The sequence below is a fragment of the Colias croceus genome, chromosome W (genome assembly GCF_905220415.1).
Source record: "Colias croceus chromosome W, ilColCroc2.1".
Classification (NCBI taxonomy): domain Eukaryota; kingdom Metazoa; phylum Arthropoda; class Insecta; order Lepidoptera; family Pieridae; genus Colias; species Colias croceus.
In genome coordinates this window covers 1,462,215-1,487,552 of record NC_059567.1, presented here as the reverse complement: position 1 = coordinate 1,487,552, position 25,338 = coordinate 1,462,215, and the positions used below count along the sequence as shown (strand labels likewise).

At 34.2% G+C, this 25,338-nt stretch overlaps 1 protein-coding gene and 1 long non-coding RNA gene across 2 annotated transcripts; one reads left to right on the top strand and one right to left on the bottom strand.

The window, feature by feature from the left end:
- Positions 1-6,268: 6,268 nt before the first annotated feature.
- Positions 6,269-8,867, bottom strand: LOC123704839 (ATP-dependent DNA helicase PIF6-like). The gene has a single exon (XM_045653330.1). The coding sequence runs from the start codon at positions 8,835-8,837 to the stop codon at positions 6,462-6,464; it is 2,376 nt and encodes a 791-aa protein (XP_045509286.1). The 5' UTR covers positions 8,838-8,867; the 3' UTR covers positions 6,269-6,461.
- A 4,421-nt stretch (positions 8,868-13,288) lies between these two features.
- On the top strand, positions 13,289-21,794 carry LOC123704845. The gene is made up of 2 exons (XR_006753195.1): positions 13,289-14,591; positions 21,221-21,794. It is a non-coding gene; the product is annotated as an uncharacterized LOC123704845 (long non-coding RNA).
- The last annotated feature ends 3,544 nt before the right edge of the window (positions 21,795-25,338 follow it).

Genomic DNA, 25,338 nt, shown 5'->3' with positions numbered 1-25,338 from the left:
ATATTTATTTCTAAAGCAGTAGTCTTAAATTTAACTTCTTTATTTTATTGTATCTTTTGGATTTCCTATTAACGTACCTATCTAAGCTTAGTTTAGATATTTAGAGTCTTAGTTCAGAGTTTAGTTTGTTTATAATTCAAATACCCACATCTAGACACGCGGCAGCGTGTCAAGCCGAGTTCAAGCGAAGAGAACTGGCGAGCAGCAGCCGTGTGTATATTTACACGAACCATTTCGAGCCACTTTTCACCCCCTTATAACTCGAAAACTATTTAAGTTATATAAACCAAATTTGGTACATATCAAGAGGACCTCAAGATAAACAAGAACCTTAAATTTCATAAATACAGATTAAACAGTTGCGTAGATATTAATATCCAAAAATCGCAATTTTTAAGACTGACTGACTTATAGACATATACAAAACCTAACCTACTTCCAGATGACCTAGAAAGTTCAAATTTTGTAATCAACTAGGTAATAGTGACTGTACAAAGGAAAAAATCAGAAAATACTGAATTTATTTGTATTTAATTTTTTTTTCAATGACATAAATTTTGTTTGTATGGAAAAATGGAAAAGTTTAAAAAAAAAGAAAATAGTATATTCACCTTACTAGTCTTAAAAAATAGATCAAAACTAATCAGTGGCCGAAAAAAATTTTGAAATCCATCAATAAATGACTGAGATATAGATTATTGAAGTTTACATATTTTAGGACGAAACATCTGTAGATTCGAAGCGCCTCTGACATCACACTCACTCGCGCTAGTATCGCTAGGGCGGATTACTTCGATTGCATGATTTCTTTATTCAAAAAATAAAAGAAAATTGTAATAAAAATATTGCCTTTATTGCTCATACAGTTAAAAATAATATATAATTTTACATATTCACATTTATTTATTCTTTATTTATGAGTGTTTAGTTTAGTTTTAATTTCAGTGTAAATAAATAAATAAATAAATAAAATCTTTATTTTGCTTTAAACATGGTATTCAATGGTGATACAATTATATTAATAAAGCACAAACATGTTTAGCCAATACAAGCATGCAAAAATAATTACCATAAATGGTGTAATGGAAGAAGGCTTCGTCGAAGGTAAAATGATTTAATTTGCGTAATATTAATATGAGTGAAACATCTTTAGGCGCGTTTAGAGTAAACTTTCAAGATCGCGTCATGGCAATACCGTAACGTCATGGAGTAAGGCGACGATTCTTCTACAACGATCTTTGCATCTTGGTAATAGTGTGTGTACAAATTCACGCTGGATGTTTAGAAAATCATGTAATCTTTTCTAACAGAAAACGAGTTTAAAAAATTGCAGATAATGACGGGGCAATGTGCGCTGACATTCATAACATACAAGAAAATATAGAAAATAATACTAAACAAACCATACAGAGAAACCGCAAGAAAAAAAAATCGTATATAAAAAGTATTATATTTATAAAGTAAATCAAATTTGCAGAGTAATTTTCTGTACAAAAAGTAATGATATCCCACCAAAAACATAAATGTAAAAATTGGAGCCGAGTTCAATCGTTGACTTAATTTGCCAAAAAAAGAAATGAGATCTAAATGTGTGCCAAGTTCTGCAGACAGTCCAGAAATTTATTTACAAAGATGTATTAAGTTCTTAGGTTGACTGAAAACTCAATTGTTTTATTTTCCCTTAGAGAACAATGTTTATTCCAAAATATAACTTTTTTAATTTGAATAATATAATTATTTTCACAAAGCAAACAACTAATGACCTATTGAACCCCATAATTTGATGAGGCTAGTTTTACACACTGTTTATATTTTGTGAGGTTCTAAAAACTAGCCTCATCAAATTATGGGGTTCAATAGGTCATTAGTTGTTTGCTTTGTGAAAATAATTATATTATTCAAATTAAAAAAGTTATATTTTGGAATAAACATTGTTCTCTAAGGGAAAATAAAACAATTGAGTTTTCAGTCAACCTAAGAACTTAATACATCTTTGTAAATAAATTTCTGGACTGTCTGCAGAACTTGGCACACATTTAGATCTCATTTCTTTTTTTGGCAAATTAAGTCAACGATTGAACTCGGCTCCAATTTTTACATTTATGTTTTTGGTGGGATTTTATTTCACATTTTATCAATAGAAAAATCTTTTTAAATATTTGACGTTCTGGATACTAAGCAATTGGTAAACTGTTTTCTTAAAGTGTTACCATGTTAAAATATAAATGCAATGTAATGTAAAAATAAAATATAATTTAATTTTGTAAAACTGACACTGGCTGGTACAGGAAATAGCTGATAATCTATACATATAATAAAATCGTAGGAAAGTCAAAACTGTACATTGAATATTTTTTTAAAAGAATACATAATCCATGATCTATAATCGATATAGAAGCCAAAAACATAGTTTTTAGAATTTTTGTCTGTTTGTCTGTTTGTCGGTTTGTCTGTTTGTCTGTTTGTCTGTATATTTGTCCGAGCTAATCTCGAAAAGTACCGCATAGATTGACTTCAAATTTTGCATGAATATTACTAACAGGTCGGGTGAGGCTTTTATATACACATTATCATGCTATCACCTCCGGGGGAGGAGCTGTGAACCTTTATTTTTCTAACGTATTCCGTGTATTACACAGCGTACAATCTAAAGACTCATGTTTAAATGTTGTTTTTGGGTAAGCCACGCTATTATCTAGCTTTACACTATAAAAACTACGTCATTTACGTAATTTTGGCAGAGAAACAGTTTAATGAATCTTAGTAGTATAAAGACAAATTTGAAACAGCGCCATCTATGAGACTTCATTAAAATCAAATCAATTTACATGTTTAACGCTTCTTGCAAATTTATAATTAAAAATTAAATAATATGATGTTGGTGGGGTTTTTAATTGTACTTATTTATTTAACTTTTTAACCCATGTCTTCCCAGAGTCCACTTCAGGTGCTTATATTTTATGTGAATATACTAAATAAAATTTTTTACAAGTGAGGGTAGATGTTTATTATTTGATGTCAAACAAGACACTATTAACAGTTAATTGTGACATTTAAAAAAATCCTTCTTGCGTTCCCACAAAAGGTAAGTTGTAGCTTTTATATTTATTCTTTAATAATTAATTATACAGTTAGACTCATGTTTTTAATTAGAATTGAAGTTACGACAAAATAAGAAAATGATGAAATTTTATTTTTATGTATAACTTTTACAAGACTATATTAAACGCCCAAAGAAGGTCACTTTAGTTCTTGATAGAATTTTATTAATTGTTAGTAGCTTTTTAATAAAATTAGGTAAAGTAATCTTTTCATTTTTTTTATTTACAGATTCAATGTTCATAAAAATTAACGATTTGCATGAGGATGTAGTAGAAATAAGTATCCTGGCGCGTGGTCAATTGTTGACTAAAGTTAATTTCCAACGTATGGTACAATCATTGGAAGAATCTTGGGTAATTTTAGAGGATATTTTTCGGGAATGAGAAAAGGGGCAGCCAACCACGTATCAGCGTGCGTGCGTGAGAATCTACCTACGTTTTAGTACCAAAAAAAATTATTTTGAAACGTAAATATTGCACTCACAACTACTGTACAAGTATGATTTTTAATCGTGCTTTACTGTCATCTCATTGTTTTATTATCGTTATGGCTATCGCGGTACAGATCGTACTGGGATCAGAGTACATATTATTTATCAATTGGTGTGGTAATATACGTACCACACCAAGTAAAATATTTACAATCATACCAAATGGATTAACACGGTATGTACATAAGGCGGTCTTATCGCTTACTAGCGATCTCTTCCAGACTGCCCAAGGTAAGAGATAAAGAATTATACTCATGATCCAGCAATTTTCAACCGAAAAAGAAGTTTTTCTGTAATTGGTAGTTGTTTCATTTATTTATTTTAAATACCTAATTTTACTTTTATATTTGCCCATTTGCATTACATTCAGCTTCCATAAAACTTATAAAAATTATATGTTTATTTCTGTCTAATATAAATACTCTTTTTTAGATATAAATAACAAAAACAACTTTTTTATTAAAATTTAGTACCTGGGGAAGATATTATCTATGTGTTAATAGAACAATACATAAAGGAAATTATGTTACGAATTTATACAATGAAAATATGTAAAAAAATATTAGCAGGTGTAATTATTAAATTGATCCCGAACCCAAAACTGTAGTTAATTTTTTTTGTCATTTAGTGTTTAATTCATGTCAATTGGTTCATTAATAAAAAAAATTATGATCATTTAAATAATCACGGCAAACATTTGCTAAGGCATTCATGGTACAAGGTGTAATCGTTCAGTGTGCATAGGCGATTTTTTTTTTGTAAGTATTACAGATAACAAAAAACTTTAAACTGATATCCTAATAATGGCCGTAATCATTTATTTTAAATAAATCGAGAAATATAAAAAAAAATATCTTTAAACCCTCCCATACATTAAGGCCGTGTACGCGGTCCGTGCGCTGTTTGGCTCAAATATGTGATTTTTCAAACCAGATTGTCCATCAACCACTTATCTTACAAACATAAGAATTACTAATAATTTTAGGAAATTTTATTGTCTATATAGTTAGTTAAGAGTTTTTTTCAATTAATACAGTATTTGTGAATACCATCAAGATAACTGAGCCGATGATTACTTGATTTCACATTTAGTGTCAATTTCGAAGCTAAAAATATCTGAAATTGCTGACAGATCTAACACACATTTTTTTTTAACTAACTGCAAAAATCCTTATTAAAATAGTTAGTTAAAAGATTTTTTTATTTTGGACTCCTAACTTACGAAATTAAAATCCGAACAATGTGAATTTTTTTAGAAATTATAGTCGACAAAGTGATTATTTTCACCAAGATATTTGACTTAGTTGAATATAATTTATGCATATTGCAATAAAAGAACGTATTACTTATAAGATAAAATTTAAAAAATCAACTAAGGTACCTCTATTATTTTTCTACAATTTTTTTTAAAGTACTATAAAACACTGCGCGCGACCCGATTAAAATCAGTCGGCAGCGAGCCTTTCCAGAGAGAGGACATGTTGCTCGGCGCTCTCCTGTGGACCTATGCTGTTCATAGTAAAAGGATAGCGCAAGCCGCGATCTATCGTAATAGATCGCGGAGATTTTGACTTGCGTTAAATTGAATAAGCCCTCTTAAGTACATAATATGAAATATGAATATCCCATATACATTTAATATGAAAGATTTTAGCTTTCTTTTTCTTTTTTTGGTTGTCTGCTTTAATTACTTCGCAAATTTGAAGTGGCATTATCCACGCTTTTTCCGGACATTTTCACGCATTTTCCGGATATTTTCCGGGCATTTTCCGGACAATTCCTCACGCATTTTCCGGGGATTTTCCAGGCATTTTCGACGCCTTTTCCGGACCATTTCACGCATTTTCCGGATATTTTCCAGATATTTTCCAGGTATTTCCAGGCATTTTCTGAACATTTCCCTGACATTTTCCGGAGATTTTCCAGGCATTTTCCACGCTTTTTCCGGACATTTTCACGCATTTTCCGGGGATTTTCCAGACATTTTCCTGACATTTTCCGGGAATTTTTCAGGCATTTTCCACGACTTTTCCGGACATTTTCACGCATTTTTTGAATATTTTCCGGGCATTTTCCGGAGATTTTCCAGGCATTTTCCACGCTTTTCCCGAACATTTTCACGCATTTTCCGGATATTTTCCGGGTATTAACCGGACATTTTCACACATTTTCCGGGGGATTTTCCAGATATTTTAACGGCATTTTCCGGATATCTCCGGAAAATGCCCCGGATTTCCGGAAAGTACGTAAGTTTTTTAGCTTAGATTAGTAATAAATTCTATTAACAATTCTATGAATTGTTTAAGGTAGTATGTGTTTACTAAATAATTGTATGTAAAGTAGTAATACTATGCAGTCGCTATTCCACGCGGATGAAGTCGCGGGCACAGCTAGTAGTATATATAAAAATTAAAAACGTAGTTTACATACACTTTAAGTAGTAATATAGTATTTAAGTAAGTAATTTTATACAATTTAAGTTTTATTATTATTTTATTTATTCTATTTTAAATATATTTATTTTAGTATGTCATTAAACAGTAGTGCACTAATCAATGAAGACATTTTCTTTACAGACTCTGATGATCAGTCTAGTAACAGCAGTTTCAGCAGCAGCAGCAGTTAGTGTACAGAGGCTGGGGTCTTCCAATAAAATACTGTATATGCTGAACTACTTTATTACATTTACTAGCTTTTGCCCGCGACTTCGTCCGCGTGGAATAGTGACTTCCGGCAGAAAAGTATAGATAGCTGTGCCCGCGACTACGTCAGCGTGTAACTCCTTGTGTATTATTAATTTAAAATGTATTGGTAATATTATTTACATCAGGTTCACATGAGGCTTAAGGACCTATAGAATCAAAATACTTTAGCGCAAAGCTTCCGGGTAAACTATATTGAAAGTTGACCCGTCCGGCACGTGAACATAAAGATTTCTAGAACTGCTAACACGGGAAAGAGCAACGTATAACTGACCATGCGAGAAACAACTGACACCGAGATCTACTCCGGCAACATGAAAAGTCTGCCCTTGAGCCTTATTTATTGTCATTGCATAACACACCGATACTGGGAATTGCGTCCTTTTAAATTGGAATGGAAAATTATTTGGTATTAAGGGTATTCTGGGGATAAAGACGGTTTCTCCTGCACCGCAACCTGTTAAAATTTGAGCCTCGATTATATTTTGTTGCAACTGGGTTACTTTTAGTCGAGTTCCATTGCAAAGTTGTGGTGGTCTTAAATTTCGGAGTAGAATAATCGGAATGCCAATTTTTAAACAAATTTCGTGAGAAGGAAGTCCGGGCATATTTAAAGAATTTAAAAATTCTATCGGGTAATTAGTTGCTTCTTGTTCATCGACCATTCTATTTATTGATCTATAAACTTTGCTTTCCCCCTGTATATTCGACAGTATTTTGTTATTAATCTCAGATGCCTGGTCATTGCGAGGAGTTAAAATAGATCTTTCGCATAGCCAGGAATTGTCCCTATTTAATATATTTGTTACGTCACCGTAAACCGACGATATAAGATGTGGTTGAGATTGCACTATACAACATAATTCAGGCGTCAGAATAAGTTTTCCTTGGTGTAGTTGTGGATAGGTACCTTCACCAATCTTTAATAATGAATCAGAAAATTGACTATCATCCGGGTTATCTCCAGTTCTCACTCGCATGTTTATAGTCAAATGCACCGATTGTATATCACGCCACAAATAAGAGCTTTTCAGGCAAGCCCTAACCTCATCAGCTCGGGTTCCCCGTGGTATTACCGGTAAGGTTTGTCGGAAATCACCACAAAATAAAACCGTGATACCGCCCATTGGTCGATCATTTTGTCTTATATCCCTTAAAGTTCTATCTACCGCTTCTACTGCTTTTCGATGGGCCATCGTACATTCATCCCATATGATTAAATTACACTCGCGTAATACCTTTGCTTTGTCGCTATTTCTTGAAATACTACAGGTTGGACTTTCCGTGCGATCTAAATCAATTGGTATTTTGAACATAGTGTGAGCCGTTTTACCTCCTGGTAGCAATGTTGCAGCTATCCCAGATGAAGCTACGGCAAGAGCTATTTTACGCTGATTTCGAACATAAGCCAATATTAATTTAGTCAAAAAGGTTTTCCCAGTTCCTCCAGGTGCATCTAAAAACCATATTGTTCCCAAATTATTTTGAACACTTCCGCACACACGGTCATAAACTGAACGTTGTTCTGCAGTCATCATTGGGACACCGTTTTCTAATGTTGTCAGCAGTTCCATTAAGTTGTAACCAATCTCTGCGGAATATTCCCTATTAGTTACCTCTCCAACTGAGGTTGGTGTTGGCAAACCATATTCACATAGTGATTTACCGCCAACTGCTGTTAACTCATCCTGAAGAGCTAATAAGCACTGATTTATGGCAAGATCACGGAAATTATCATTAGTTGTGCCTTCATCATTGTTAGATATATTTCTAAGAAAGTCTTCTGAAAATTTGTCTTTATATTTTTCCCATAATTGTACAGCATCTGACAAATTACAAAATGTAAGTAATGTTACAAATAAATGACGTAACCGTCTTGGATTATCACTAACACAGGATTCTGCTAAAGCGTCATCCCAATGCTGATCATTTTCAAGCAAATGACGCGCTTGGCAAGCTGCATGATAACTGGGATAAACAACATTGTCTACTTTTCTCAAATCTATAAATGAGGTTGGTCCTCGCACAGTATGTAATAATAATCGCAAATAGAAACACTCAGCGTTGTTAGGATGAACGGTGTATACTCTACCAAGAACATGTTCTTTGAAAATACCTGACTCGCCATCTACAGGCCTGCCACGGCGTCTACGATTAAAGACACCTCGTTGCTTATCGTAGGTATAATACGATGGAACTTCTTCATATAAAAGAGATTTTGCAAAATCATCAGTTTGGCAAAGTCGAAAGAATGCTAATAAAGTTGTTTGTCTAGGGTTCTCTAACCGTTCTGTGACATTTTCGGTGTTGAAATATATACGTTGACCGCCTTCAAGATGAACATCCAGATGGGTCACAGGTGGATATCTTTCATGAATGTTGAAACTTAAGATCCGCCACACAGCTTCTGAAGAACTTATATATCTGCCTGACTGAAATCTTGTAACTTCATCATTTTCATTTCTCAAAGCAAATGTAGCTTGGTCACTGCCCTTATTAATGTACTTACAAATATATTTTATTGACTCTACACTATTACACATTTCAACATTTATGTGAGCTTGAAATGCTCTGGACAAAACAGGAGAATACGGAACGACCCACCTATTGTCTAAAATAACCTGTTGTCCAGACACTCGCTTTTCAACAGTGAAACCACCAGTATCTCTTGAACGGCGACGATATTTCGGGTATCCATCATGTCCTGTTACAGTTTCTTCCACTAAGGCTTTTGGATATCTTTTAGTGCAACGACCGTCTTGCATGCAAGAAGAATTCACGTTAAATGCACCACATGGACCATGTATCATATGAGTTTTAACAATGTCGTATAACTCGGAATCTGCAATCGGACTTGGAATTTCGGCACTGATTAAACTGTCTACATCATTAGGTCGAACCTTATCTTTTAACCAAAGCAGGATATGTGCGTGGGGTAAGCCGCGTTTTTGCCATTCAACACTATACATATAACACAATACTTCTCCAAAAATGTTATCTTTGGTAAATAGATCTATCATTGATTTTAATTTTAAATGAAAAACTCTTGCGATGATATCATGGCGGTCATGCGGTGCTTGACCCTCAAGAAGCTCCCGAGTGATTTCATCCCACTTAGGATTGGTAGTTACAGTAATAAATAAGTCGGGACGTCCATATTTTCTTACGTAACAAAAAGCATCTTGAGTACGTTCGTGCATGTAGCGTGGACCACCAGTAAAAGAAGAGGGCAAAATAACTAAACGGCCCATATTCACCGTATCATTATCTTGCTGCATGGCGTCGCGAAGGTGCACGTATTCTTCAGCGCGCAGCTGCCTTTGATTAGATCGTATATAAACTAATCTTTCGGTTTCAATTTTTGCGTACATGTCTACAATAAACTGATTGAATAAGCCACGAAAACGTTGCAAGTATACAAACCTATTCCGTCTTACTTGCAATTGGTAACAGTAAAATTGAAGGCATGAAATCTTTTTATTATAAATAGGTGCGCCTGTATGCGGATCAGTTTGGTATAAAGCAAAATTATAACCATCTTCCCCTCGACAATATATCAAAGGATATTGCAAACCGTCGTAAGCCCTGTGGGTTTCGTAAATACGTTGTAAACGATTGTCTCTGGAACGGATAACGATATCACGCCTATCACATTCCTGGTCGACCAATACCACAGCAACTTCATTCGTGGATGGAGCATTATAACGCCCAGGGTGTTCCTGCGTTGGACGCCTATCGGCATTTATAACAATTTTATAATTGTTATCATCATCTCGAGGAAGAGCTTCTAATGCCGATTTAAAACTGCATACATACGAATTAATCTGATGCAACATGTTCTGAAGTTGTGAAATGAGTTCAGCATTTAAATTTGGGAAATATTGATTTCTTATATTCGACTGTTCGTTGTAGTCGGATACAAAATATATTTGAAGAAACTTAGGTTGGTCTTCAGGCAAAAGAGATCCTATCAAATGGTAAACCTGACCTTGTATTTTAAAAGTAGGCATGAAAGGACCTTCGGAGATTTGTTGAGCACCAAAGGATGTCATCTGAAACGCACTATTATAAGTGCGAATGTTGTCGAAAAACTGTTTAGATTGCACATGTTCCCCTAAAAGTAATGATTTCAAAGGTTCCGGTGGGTCTTCGAATGAAGGCAAATTTATTTTACCTCCAGAACAACAGAATCCAGCCGACTCCTTACTCCACTTTAAAGCATTACAAAAAGAACATACCACGTTCATATCGCCTATTACAGAAGATGATCTGTAATCAATTGTGAAATTATAAGCAAACCCACTTTTATATTTGTCTGACCACGCCACCGTATTTCTAGATTGATCTTCTATGTGTACATCTAAGTTATTAAGACTATGACGAAATCTGTCTGCAGTAAGACGGGCCTCTCGCTGTTCGTCCGTTTCAAGAGACCGAATATTTTCGATTCTTAATCTTTCATTAGACAAACTTATTAATCGTTCTTGTGTCAAAGAATTGTAATGTTCGCGTACCGACTCTAGTCGTTGTTCATGCTCATGTTCATCTTCGAGTGATCGAACAATATTATGGTGCACCCTATCATTTGTCAAACGGTCTTCATATTGAGTAAAAGTTTCAGATTCTCGAGATAAAATATGACGTTCGCGGTCAGCTGTGAGACGCAATTCCCTCTCAGTGAAGGTTTCTGACTCGCGAGACAATATATGACGTTCGCGGTCAGCTGTGAGACGTAATTCCCTCTCAGTGAAGGTTTCTGACTCGCGAGACAATATATGACGTTCACGGTCAGCTGTAAGACGTAATTCCCTCTCAGTGAAGGTTTCTGACTCGCGAGACAATATATGACGTTCGCGGTCAGCTGTAAGACGTAATTCCCTCTCAGTGAAGGTTTCTGACTCGCGAGATAATGTATGCCGTTCGCGGTCAGCTGTGAGACGTAATTCCCTTTCAGTAAATGTTTCGGACTCGCGAGATAATGTATGTCGTTCGCGGTCAGCTGTGAGACGCAATTCTCGTTGTGAAGCAGTTTCAGCTGCTCGGGATAACACATGTTGTTCTTGGTCAATGGTAAGCCTTAGCTCTCGTTGAGAAAAGCTTTGAGACGCCCGTGATGTAGCTCGTCTCGCTCTGTCAGCTGCTAATCGCATCTCTCTCTCTGAAGAGCTTTCATTGGCTCGAGAAGTTGAGGCACTAACTCTCATAGAGTTTAACCGATATGCTCTTTCCTCTGCCGATTCTTGAGAACGCGCATTTCTCATCCTCTTAGCATCTCTAGAATTTCGAGATAAAGATGGTCTTTTTTTAGGTGGCATTGTGTATTTTTAATCAACAGTAACTGAAGCTACCTTGCACTTATGAAATCTATTAATATTATATAATATAAACACTACTAAAATAACTAAAATGCGTACCTACTACTACTTATAAAGAAATAAAATGTAAACTAATAATATGCTTAAACACTACCGAAACCTATAGAATAACAACAAAAGAAATCTATAAATGAACTATAATAATTATAGTTAAACACTACTATAATAAATATATGATAATTACGAAAATAAACTATTAATACCTACCAAAATAACAAAGATACGTACCTACTGCTACTTCACTTATAAAGAAATAAAATGTAAACTAATAATATGCTTAAACACCACCAAAACCTATAGAAAAACAAATAATTACGAAAATAAACTATTGATATAATTAAACACTACCAAAATAACTAAAATACGTACCAATTGATACTTCACTTATAAAGAAATAAAATGTAAACTATTAATCCCACCAAAAACATTTTCATGTAAAATGTTGCCAAGACTAGCCCATATGACTCGCACTGTCAAAAAGTTATCAGATCTCATGTAGAGCCAAGCTTCTAACACTACACGCCCTAACTCTACAAGGCCTAACTTCACAAACTCTACACCTTAGTCAAAATATGTGGCTTGGCCATTTCGCTACATTTACATCGGCGTAAGGTGAAAAATTAATTCACTGTTCATTACTTAACGAACGGCCAAGCCACATATTTTGACTAAGGTGTAGAGTTTGTAAAGTTAGGCCTTGTAGAGTTAGGGCGTGTAGTGTTAGAAGCTTGGCTCTACATGAGATCTGATAACTTTTTGACAGTGCGAGTCATATGGGCTAGTCTTGGCAACATTTTACATGAAAATGTTTTTGGTGGGATTTCATTTCTTTTTGTAAGTTGTTTGTAACAAAATTTTATATGTCGATTAAATTTTTTTTTTAACAAGGAGTACCTATACATATATATATCTAGGGGAAACAAGTTTTAGATTTTTAGATTAGACCTCTAGCGTCATCAAAATTTAATTTAAAATTACAGGTCTCATACAAACTCCCATCCCCTAGTTTAAGGGGTTGGGGGATAAAAGTTACAAGTTTAATAATTTTTTTGTTGTTTGTGTGCTAATACTAGCTTACATACAAAATTTCAGCTTTCTAGGACATTAGGAAATACCTTAAGAATTTTGATGATCATCAGTGAGTCAGTGACGAAATTAGCGTTTTTTAGATATAAATAAAATCTGAAGTATAAAAGCTAATGTAATTAAAACTTAATATGTTCAATAAGTCCGCTATTGACAATATATCCCGAAAATTTTGTTGATCTAGCATAATCCAAACCCAAGTTATGAGGGTTCAAAAAAACGTCGAAGCGCTTCGAGAAAAGGTAGGTAGTGCCCGTGCGCTTCGCTTGTTCGCTTGGCTCGTCTTGGCGGGGGCACTACCGTGCCCCCAGATATGCTTAAACACTACCAAAACCTATAGAAAAACAAATAATTACGAAAATAAACTATTAATATAATTAAACACTACCAAAATAACTAAAATACGTACCTACTGCTACTTCACTTATAAAGAAATAAAATGTAAACTAATAATATGCTTAAACACTACCAAAACCTATAGAAAAACAAATAATTACGAAAAAAAACTATTAATATAATTAAACACTTCCAAAATAACTAAAATGCGTACCTACTGGTACTTCACTTATAAAGAAATAAAATGTAAACTAATAATATGCTTTAACACTACTAAAACCAACAACAACAACAAAAGAAATCTGTCAATAAGGTCGAACACTCTGAACGTCTATTCGCATCAACAGCCAAATATTGTATGAACCTCGCACGCGGACCCGCCGCCTTTTTATAGCTCCCACCGCGAAGCGCGTCGAACGCGGCAACTGATACACAAAAATAATCCTTATGGCATGATTCTGTATTCACGCGCGATGACTTATAGCGTATTTCATGTTCAGTAGCACCTCGTTAAGTCGAACCTCGATAAGTCAAATACCTCCAAATCTAGAAAAAATGTTTTGTTCCCTTCCCCTCAAACACCAAAACCTCCATTACTTGAAATCTTGACCCTCTATTAGTTGAAATAATCACCGAGTCCCTCCAAGCCATTTTGGTACATATTTTCACTCTTTAACCGTTCGAAGAAGTTTAGTTGATCTGCTCTTAAACATGCAATAACCTATCTTATTTTGCGTCCCTCTACTTTTATCTCCAATTCTTAATTTATTTTATTTTAATTGCCATGGCTAAGTGCACGTTTATATTTATTTTTTCTTATTCGCATTTGTTGCACGTATAAAAATGTATGTATCCAAACTGTGGATACTGTTGTTGGTTGGACAGTTATACCTGTATTTAGATTAAGTTTTATTGTACAATTAACCACTGTTCTGCTGTTTATTATCCCTAATAAAGAAAATAAAATAAAATAAAATAACTCGAAAAATTAACTTTCACCTTTGTATCTCGACCATAGCAACGTTTTATTTTACAACCTTTATCTACAACTTGATCATTTGGAATTTATTATCTCTATTGTTCGAACAAAAATAAGTTGCCGACTTTAAGAACTTGAACTTTTTTGTGTACTTTTTATGTAAAACAATCGATGTACAGCTGCTAATGAGCCTTAATAAAATAAAATAAAATAAACTTGCCGACAATGTAAGTACACTATTGTTTCTTAGAAAACATTTTAGGACTATACCATAATAAATTTATGACTCACGTAAACACGTGTTTGCATTATCTGATGACGAAATTATTTTTATTTTAATTGCCATGGCTAAGTGCACGTTCTGATGAGTCTTTTTCCCAGACAGATGAAAAGAACTCTGCGAACATATTACTTATTTTCAATATCTGTATGTGCTGAACGATTACCCAGAGTAAGCGTGGGAACGGACGAAGCGCGTTTTTTGTCTTTAATGTAAGACCAAAAAAGTTTTGTAGATTGGGGTAGTGTAGTGTAAGTCCTTCCCTATTATCGGCTCTTAGACGCACACGACCTCTCACTCCGACCGCCTGCAGCCAACTGAGCTGTGTGAGCGGTGTCACCGTTGCACGTGCGCAAGAGACGACATAATACTTCCCTCTCTTTCACTCACATACACTACATCCCTCCTTTATTTTAGAAATTTTTAATTCTTTTCAATTATTTTATTAAATAAAATAAAATATGTTCTATTCGGGTATGCTAGTCTATATACCTAAACACCAGTATCAGTTAGTACACACAACTCAGGGACGCGTCCGCTCCATACCAGCGATAGAGTAGAATGTGTCACCTGGCCTAGTAATATAATTCTATCTTTATGCAACATCTCTCCTTTTCTTTTTTTTTCCAATACTAATATTATGTGTATTCAAAATTATAATAATTTTTACAATAAATGTATTCAAATTTCAATTCAAATTCAATTTAAATCAATATTAATTAATAATTTTTTTCAAACTCAAACCTTCATTCATCAACCAGACCTCGTCCAGAAACGTTTTCAAATCGTCAGTAAGTATAAGGAAAAAATATGAATTTACCACTGGTTCGGAAAGCCGTCTCGAAAGAGAAGAGCCGGCAAGAATACATAGGCATAGTTGCTCCTTCAAAATCATAGAAATGTAACATCACATGTAACATCTTACATAGGTATTTATAATAACAATAATGGCAATTTATTTAAGTATACGACAATCTACCATGAATAAGTTGTATACTTATATTTAAGTATATCAAGTCATTATTTATTTATTAACCAAAGGAACGAAATCGTTTTCAGTAACTTAATGTATATGTAAGGTATAATGTTTAAACTATGTTCCTTCTGTAACTTAACTACCTATACTTTTGACTAAATCCTGTACTGTACCTGTACTGTACTTAACCTGTTTTATTTTTTCCTTACATGACTATTGCACTACCTTGTTGATGTGGAACTAACATAGGTTATCTTCTCTCTGTTTCCTCACTATTTATCATGACCTGCACTCCAGGTCATTTAGAAGAGGTGAATGCTGCTTCTTCTGACGCATAATTTAATTCACTTTACCTGATCTGCACCATAACCACTGTTTTCCCACATATTAAAATTATTATTAAACAATAGCTGTAAAAGACCTTCTAAGTAAAACTTCGGTACAATTATTACCAAGTAAAATGCCTATAGACTAGGTATATACTTAAATGCTCGGTTATTATTTAATATCTATATTCTGTATATGTACTTCGTTACTAAAACAATATATGTTCCAATTTTAATTTAATATAAGTAAGTACCTAATAAAATCGGAATGTAAATGTACATAATATATCTGTACCCTAAATAATATAATAAATATTATAAGGCAAAATTTTAACCAAACATTAATCGGTTCATTATTTATTCTTATTTAAGCAACAACAAGTTATCATATGATCCTTAGGCACAGGGAAGATTTGTTTATTTATTCGTTTGTCCGTCTCTCTTTCAAATCGCAATAAAGCGATTTATGATATATTTTTTGGTGATAGTTTAAGAGGCTAGAAAGTGGCAGCCTTTTTTATAGCGCATTAATAATATTTAATTCATACAGAAATATGCATTTATGGTTCGCATTTGAATTCCTAATTTTATAAATTCCGATAGGTCACGCAATATTAAAATGTCATACGTATTACAATGTTAAGGTTTATAATTATCAATTATTTAAATACAAACTTTCGGGTATAAACCACTCTGACAGAATTATAGGCTTTGTGGAGCTTGCTCTGCAACAATACAATAATATCACTGTGCCATTGATTATTGAACCGCTTTTAGCTTCACCTGTATGTTCGTATGACTGTATGCAACCGATTCTTTTCGATTCGCTAATGACCTACCCAAACCGTACAGATTTAACTTCAGTGACAATATTACAACAATTTATGGACAATACAATAATTAATGTATTTAGTAAAGCGTGATTAATTATTACTTTTCTTTATACTTTCTATATATTATAACCTCAACACACACGCGGTGTTGTTCATTGTATGGTTATTACATTAATAATCCATATTTAAAATTTAATTATGTATAATCTAAAACGAATCACAATGTATCATTTTGTTGACGACACATTTTTTTTTTTAAATTATATTTTTTACTTATGATAACTTTTTTATTTGTATTACTGACAACTTAATAGCCACTTGAAAAAAGAAGAAGTAGATAACATAATGACAATAATAATGGCTCGACATTAATCACGCATTATTGGTCTGAAAATAAGTAGTTGGATACATATTTTATTTTTTTTTTAACTGTACAATGTTAACTGTAACAATCAATAATACAAATTTAACTGTAACAATCAATAAAAACTTTGTTACCTCTAACTATATAAGTATTTGCATAAAATAATTACCTAACTTGAATGTACAATATTCAATTTTACATTTCGAAACCAATACCACTACCACCTCAATATTGTAGAGATTAATAAGGCACGAATGGTGAACTTTTCGCGATAAATACATTTTTTGCTTTGACAAGAAATCTTTAACGTATTTCTTAATTGATAATATCTTTTTATTTTCAATCTAGCACGATATCCATTATTTTATCGCAGCGGTGTTAATGCATTAGGTGCGATATTTAATGTTCAAAAGATGAGCTCTTAAAAGATGTATAACGTAAGTATGTACTTTATGAATATGAAATCAGACCAGTCTTACAAACCAGTAACCACCATTAAAACTTGTATTTTATATTAATTCTACGTTGTAAATCTTATTAAATTCTTAATAACTTTTTAAACTTGTAAATAAGATTATAAGTGTATTGACTTTTATTATACTATTCACGTTGATGTTTGTGTTGCTGATTTTCTCATCTACAACAAAATTGGTGTTTTTAAATTAAAAACAGTCGTTATTAATATAGTAATAACTAGATGCACATGGTGTATGAATTTACCATGCACGGTGCTTACATATACCTTGCATTTACCAATATTTGCGGTATGATGTGGTTATGATCCATTTTTTATTTTACATTAAAATATGTTCGTCTTGAAATTGACCTTTCTTATCTATCTAAATATTTGACAGGTTGTTTGTTACTATATACTATCTATCAAAGTAATTATTATCTACAATAAACGATTCATATTTTATGCCAACTGTCCATTGTCCATATTTGTCTTTCACGGTATATTATTGTATAAATTACGTAAAAGTCCTTTTCATTGTTCTAACATGTAATAATTAACAGTGTGTTATAACCCCAAATCGGGGTGCTACATTTCCGCTGAGGGAGTAGTGTTACATTACTGCTACGTTCCGTTTAGAAAGCTTCTACATACCTGCAACGTACCCGCGCAGGGAATTGTCGCGTCCTTGCCACGTTCCGATAAGGAACCTCATACGCTGCTACGTACCGCTTAAGACCCATCTTCAGTAGTACTACGACATTGCTACGATTGCGCTGAAGGATTACTGCAACGTTCCCGCTGAGGAAATCCTTTTACGTCTTGCTTGCTTCGGCTCCTTAATTCCTATTGAAGGAATTCAGCGACCAACCCTAAAGACACCCTACCGCCTGGCCTTCGCAACGAGACGCGCACTCCATCTTACGTCCACCTATATCAGTAGGAGCCCTACCGGAGGGTTTGGACCTAGGCACACCACGACCCTTATTGTTACTGATATTTGTATTTTATTTTATTAAATAACTAAATTAATTATCGACTGTACTATGGTGAGTAGTTCTTATTATATTTTTTTTGTTTCCAACTCACCTACAACGCCACATATAGTATATAAAATAAAAATGAATAGGTAGCCAAATATGTTGCTAAGTGTAAAACTCAAACCTCGGCGCGCGGCGTATCGGCTTGACCAATTCGGATAATATTCATATTCCAATTCGTTTAACAACCGATAAAGGGCGAAAGAGCATAACAACGTCTGCCAGGTGGCTAGTTTGAAATAATGAAAATTGAGACTACTCTGTATGTCTCTCTTTCCATTTATTTTTATTTTCGAATGTTCATTGTTTTATTACCTTACCCTGTTTATGATTATTATATTATCACTTAACCTGACTAACTTTATAGTTGTCGGTTAAATGTGCAATACCTATCGCAGATATTTTAGGCATTGTTATGATTATGATTATTCTTTCGTTGTGTAACAAAATCTGCTATGAAATTATGAAAACACTTTTAGATACGAATAATAAAATCTACTGTATATATTTTAGTATTTGCTGTATGCTCTTAAAAATTGTATTATTCCATTTTTATTTGGATATCAATACTAACCGTAAATATTTTCGAAGATACAATCTATCTTACGAACAAAACTTCACTGTGAAATGGTGACGAACTATCACATTTTTTTTTTACCATCATGACTATTCTTTCTTTGTTAAACAAAATCTGTTACGAAATTATGAAAATATTAAGTCACTTTTAGATATTATGAATATTAAAAAGTAAATATTTTAGCATTTACTATTTATACTCTTAAAATTGTATTATTCCATTTTTAATTTGGATAACAATACTAACCGTAAGTATTTTCGAAGATACAATCCATCTCAGAAGAAACACTATAAAATGATGACTAACTATCACATCTTTTTTTTTTTAATCGCGTATTTGAGTGCATGAATTCACAATATGGGCATCACCCAAAATATAAACATTTTATACGAGCATCACCCGTATCACATCACTACAGGCATCACCTATATTGTAAATTATATTACGACTACCCAGGCATCATCTGGTATAACATTACAAAATACACACGGGCGTCACCCGATTTTTGTTTTGTACTACCAGGCATCATCTGGTATTTATAACATTACAAAATACATACGGGCGTCACCCGATTTTTGTTTTTGTACTACCAGGCATCATCTGGTATAACATTACAAAATACACACGGGCGTCACCCGTTTTTTTCCTGTACTACCAGGCATCATCTGGTAACACATTTCAAAGTACGTACACGGTCGTTACCCTTTTTTTCTCAGGCTTCATCTTGTAACATTAAAGCTTAACAACAACAACTTTAGAAATCCCTTGTCGTAAGAATGGATATGCCACAGGAATATTTTTGTATTCATTAAAATTTTAATTGATTGCTGACTGCTACATTACCGAAATATGACTAGAATAGATGTTTTGAATGTACGATAGTAAAAAACAAACACATCTCATAAGAGCCATACCTTGAAAATATTATGTTTTACGAAAAGCCGTATCCATTTTTTTATAGCATCCAGGTACCAAAATGAAAAATTTTTTGCTACTTTTAACAACTTATATCTTGAAATATTTCCTAGAACTGTACTGTTCTGTTGATTTGTTTTGATGCTGGAATCTATCTAAATCTTAGAAAATGTCTAAAAGTTCCCTTAGTTGCAATATTTTTTCCAAAAACTATGTTTTTAAATGTACGTAATTTTTGACCCAAATTTTTGACCCATTTTTGTTTAACTCCTACTCAAGATATATATAATATAGTGCTGCGATACTTTCGTAATACATAGTTTATAAGCTTAAGTTTCTAATAAACAAAACATCGTGTCCAAATCGGCATGCGTCATTTAAAATTAGGTTGAAATACGATACCCACTTTTGATGACTCGTTAAGTGGCGGTTTTTTTGTGACGATATTAAGATCGTGTGTTGTGTAAAAAATTTGTATGGTGGCACTTGAATTTTGTATTGTATTTTAAACCTAATGTGATAAGTTGTAGATAAAATGTTTTAGTTACTTCCAAATGTTGTTTTAATTCAAATTATAACCGAAACTTATCTAAATATCACACTACCCTCTGTTGAAAGTTCTATGTTAGCTTTGATTGAGTATTTATATAGAAATGGTTGAAAGTGAATAAAGATTATTCAATTTACAATAAGATTTATAACTTGAATTAACTTATTTCGTACTAGATACGGAGAAAATCGAGTTACAGTAAAAGTCTATCTCAAAATTTCGCTGTCTGTTGACCAACCGGCTCCCGGTTACACAGATAGGGATAATCGGGAAAATGTCATTACACATACGAGGGGGTAGTTATGTATACGAGAAACAATTGACAACACCTACTTTATCCTTTTGGCTACAATTGTTTAAGAGGTTTTGCTAAATCTTTATGTAAACGAAACCTTCGTTTTCTACGGCGCGGAGGCCTCTCGAAAGGCACGCACATGTTATTTATGTACTTTGTGCGGGTATTTTTTTTATGAAAGCGTCACAAAAAATCATAATGAAAATAAGTATGTGCGTATATTATTATTAACTTTAATATTCGCTTCGATGTAACTCGACTGTGGATATAATTAGTTCAATAGTTATCACAGCACACCTATTTTCTCCCTTTTTTTTTTTTGTAATTTTTTATTATTAAAAAAAAATTACTTACATTTATTCCCGATTTACCTCGTCGCCAAAATGTAGTGTAAGTCCTTCCCTATTATCGGCTCTTAGACGCACACGACCTCTCACTCCGACCGCCTGCAGCCAACTGAGCTGTGTGAGCGGTGTCACCGTTGCACGTGCGCAAGAGACGACATAATACTTCCCTCTCTTTCACTCACATACACTACAGGTAGCAACGCAACTTATATCGGTCAGTTTCCTAGCGGTCCGCCCCGGCTTCGCCCGTGGTACATATTTACGTTTTCTCTACATAAAAACCATCCTCGTACTTCAAGGAATATAATAGAAAAGAATTATCGAAATCGGTTCAGCCGTTCACACGTGATGCCATGACAACGCGAAACGGGTGCAGACCCGCCGCCTTTTTATAGCTCCCGCCGCGAAGCGCGTCGAACGCGGCAACTGATACACAAAAATAATCCTTATGGCTGCATGATTCTGTATTCACGCGCGATGACTTATAGCGTATTTCATGTATAACTTTGGTGTTTCTACACCGATTTACATGATTCTTTTACTATAACCTGCCCAGGAGTATGAAGAATAATTGTGCCAAATTTGGTTAAAATCCGTCGTGTAGTTTTTGTTTCTATAACGAATATACAGACAGACAGACAGACAGACAGACAGACAGACAGACAAAAATTTTACTGATTGCATTTTTGGCATCAGTAGCGATCCCTTATCACCCCTTCATAGTTTTTTTTTAAATATATTTCATGTACAGAATTGGCCTCTCTACAGATTTATTATAAGTATATAGATAAATTTATAATTTATTACACGTTAACTTAGATAGGCGAGTGGCAGGCGACTGGCTCTCGCAGGAGTGTCGCCATTCGCCGCGCCACAAACCGCTGAATTTACGATATTTGATTACTGAGAATAATAACACACACTACATACACCCCCTTCTAAAAAAAAAATGATTTACATAACTGACAAATATCAAAAAAAAAAAAAAAAAAAAATTATATATAATTAACTGGTTGAGCCGAGATTTGAAATAAAATGAATACAAATATTCCTAACATTTACTTATAACATTAATATGTGCTGAGATGACATTACGCAACCTTCGCGTGCCTACTTCGAACAAAAATGCCAATGCACCATTAACCTAATTACAGTCCAAAAATCTTACAGGTCTTTTAATTATTCTGCCACTACGTGATTTCTTTAAAGGCGTGCACACACTAGCCTCACTATGCTGATCTAATCTACTGTCATGTCTTCATTTTTAACCGACTTCAAAAAAAGGAGGAGGTTCTCAATTCGACGGTATTTTTTTTTTTTTTTTGTATATTTGTTACACGATTACTCCGGCAATTATAAACCGATTTGAATAATTCTTTTTTTATTTGGTAGGTCATACGTCAGAGGTGGTCCCATTGTCACCAGGTCAGGATCTGATGATGGGATCCTGGGGAAATCGAGGGAAACCCTCAAATTTTGTAGGCATATACACTGTTTATCAGAAATTATCTTAATCTATGCAGATTTTTGCATCTAATGGTCACCATCTGATGTTGCTGAGCTGATGATGAAGCTGATGATGAATGGTTTAGGAGTATGGGATCTCTGTAACAAAATTATGTAATACCATCGAATTTTAATGTGTTTGAGTCTTAGGGCTTCCGCACACGGGCCACCGGCCACCGGCCACGAAACGCCGCCACCGGCATATTTCCTGCACTTTTCATACATTTTATATGGACTCGCCGCACACGGTTTACGCCTGTGGCGGCCACACGCTACACGCTTCTAGCTTCTCGTGGCGGCGTTTGTAGCCACACGAGCCACGGGCCACAGCCGTGGCCCGTGGCTCGTGTGCGGCGACGGTAATTCATAAGGACTCCGATCCTATGTGGTATTCAGGGTCTGATGATGGAGACGGTAAATAGCCATGGGAACTCTGTAATAAAATAAAGCAATTCCGCCGTGTTTGTGCTCATTTGATTCGTCTCGACTAGGAGCTTCATGCTAGTCGATTTTTAACCAACATCAAAAAAGGAGGGTTTTTGATTCGACAGTATGTTTTCTTTTTGTATGTTTGATACGCGATCATTCCGCCAATTTTGACAATCGTACATTTTGTTTGTCCACGGCACCTAGGATACACGGATACGATAAACATTTTTAGAGTTGGGCTGTGAGTGTGAGCGTTTATTTATGACCGTTAATTTTTAGAAAAAAAAAACAAAAACCGACTTCAAGACTATACCTATACACACAAACTTTCCACTTAAAAATTAAAAATAAAGTTAATTTTTAGAAAAAAAACAAAAACCGACTTCAAGACTATACCTATACTATATGTACAAATTTAAACTGAAAAGTAGAAAATAATATTAAATAATAATAATGATATTAATTTTTTATATTAATTACTTTAAACTTTCAACGAAAAGGTTTCCTAAGTTATTTTTGAAGTCGGTGCCAACCAAAACAAAAATATCCTTAATAAAAAAATAATAACCTAATAATTAATTACACTATTTATTATATTAATTACCTTAACTTTTACTAGAGAACAGAAAATCGCACGTAAGCTTACTTATAAATTGCAAAGAAGCGCATCAAAATTTTTATGCACAACCGTCAACGATGTCTGCCCTCGCGCGCAGCCGCGTCGTGCCGCCGTACATTCCATTTGTTGCTGCCTTTGCATCAATTAAACTGTTCTTGGGCGGCACCGACTTCAAAAATAACTTAGGAAACCTTTTCGTTGAAAGTTTAAAGTAATTAATATAAAAAATTAATATCATTATTATTATTTAATATTATTTTCTACTTTTCAGTTTAAATTTGTACATATAGTATAGGTATAGTCTTGAAGTCGGTTTTTGTTTTTTTTCTAAAAATTAACTTTATCTTCTAAAATATACGCAGGCTTAAGTCTATCAATCGACACATTACATTCTCTATTATCAATTAATATTTTAAAAACTTTACTATTTCTTTCTAAAACTTTATATGGTCCGCTGTACGGAGGCGTTAGCGGTCTCCGTACCGCGTCCACTCTTAGAAAAACATGTGAACAGGAATTTAGATCAGCATGCACAAACGTACTATTACTATTTTTACATACCCTTTTTATGGGCCTAATTTTATTCAAAGTGTCTCTTAACTTACTTATAAACGAATGTGGATTATCAATTTTCGTACTTTTATCCGAACAAAATTCTCCCGGCAACCTTAAACAATGACCCAGAGCAAATTCCGCCGCGCTGATATTATCAGTGTCTGCTTGACAAGCTGCTCTCAATCCTAACATGACCGTAGGTAGTTCTACTAACCATGCTAGATTATTGTTCAATCTAGCCACCAGAGCCGACTTCAAGGACTTATGCCACCTTTCTATCTTACCATTACACTGCGGGTGGTACGGGGTAGTTCTCGTTTTTTGAATACCTAATAATTTCATTAAATCTGTAAACAATTCGCTTTCAAACTGTCTACCTTGATCGGTGGTAATAACTTTAGGACAACCGAAACGACAAATCCATCCTTCATAAACTGCTCTAGCTACCGACTCCGCAGTCATGTCCTTCACAGGGCAAATCTCAGGCCACCGCGTTAACCTATCGATCATAGTGACACAATAACGGAAACCGTGCTCGGTTTCCGGTAAAGGTCCTATCAGATCCACGTGCAAATGTTCAAAACGCTCGCTATTGTTAAAATCGCTAAGTTTTGAAACAGTGTGCCTAATAACCTTACTTCTCTGACACCTAACGCACGTCCTGGTCCAAGTCCCCACGTCCTTATTCATGCCTGGCCAAAAAACTTTTTTACTAACTAACGCACGCGATGCTCTAACTCCGGGATGGGAAACGTCATGAAATTTATTAAAAATACTTTTCCTAAACTGTGCTGGTATATACGGCCTAATATTCTGAGCTGATGTTTCACAATATATTTTAATATCGTCATTATTATCGAGCGCTAACTGTTTCCATTGCAATTTATCATTTGTTTTCATCAAATCTGCGAGCTCAGCGTCTGTCGCCTGTGCTCTCGCAACCTCCACGTATTCACTCGAACTAGGACATACGATACTCTCGATTCTCGATAAAGCGTCGGCCACTTGATTTTCAGTGCCTTGGATGTGTTGTATGTCGCTTGTAAATTCGCTAATATACAACAATTGACGCGCTCGCCTAGGTAACTCTTTATTAGAACTTAATTTACTTAAAGCAAAAGTGAGAGGTTTATGGTCCGTGTAAACTGTTAAATTTCTGCCTTCGATTAAATCCCTAAAGTAAACTATTCCTGAATAAATCG

What these genes read in the sequence shown, in the direction of transcription:
- LOC123704839 (XM_045653330.1), bottom strand. Translation starts at nt 8,837, where the DNA reads ATGTGTAATAGTGTAGAGTCAATAAAATATATTTGTAAGTACATTAAT.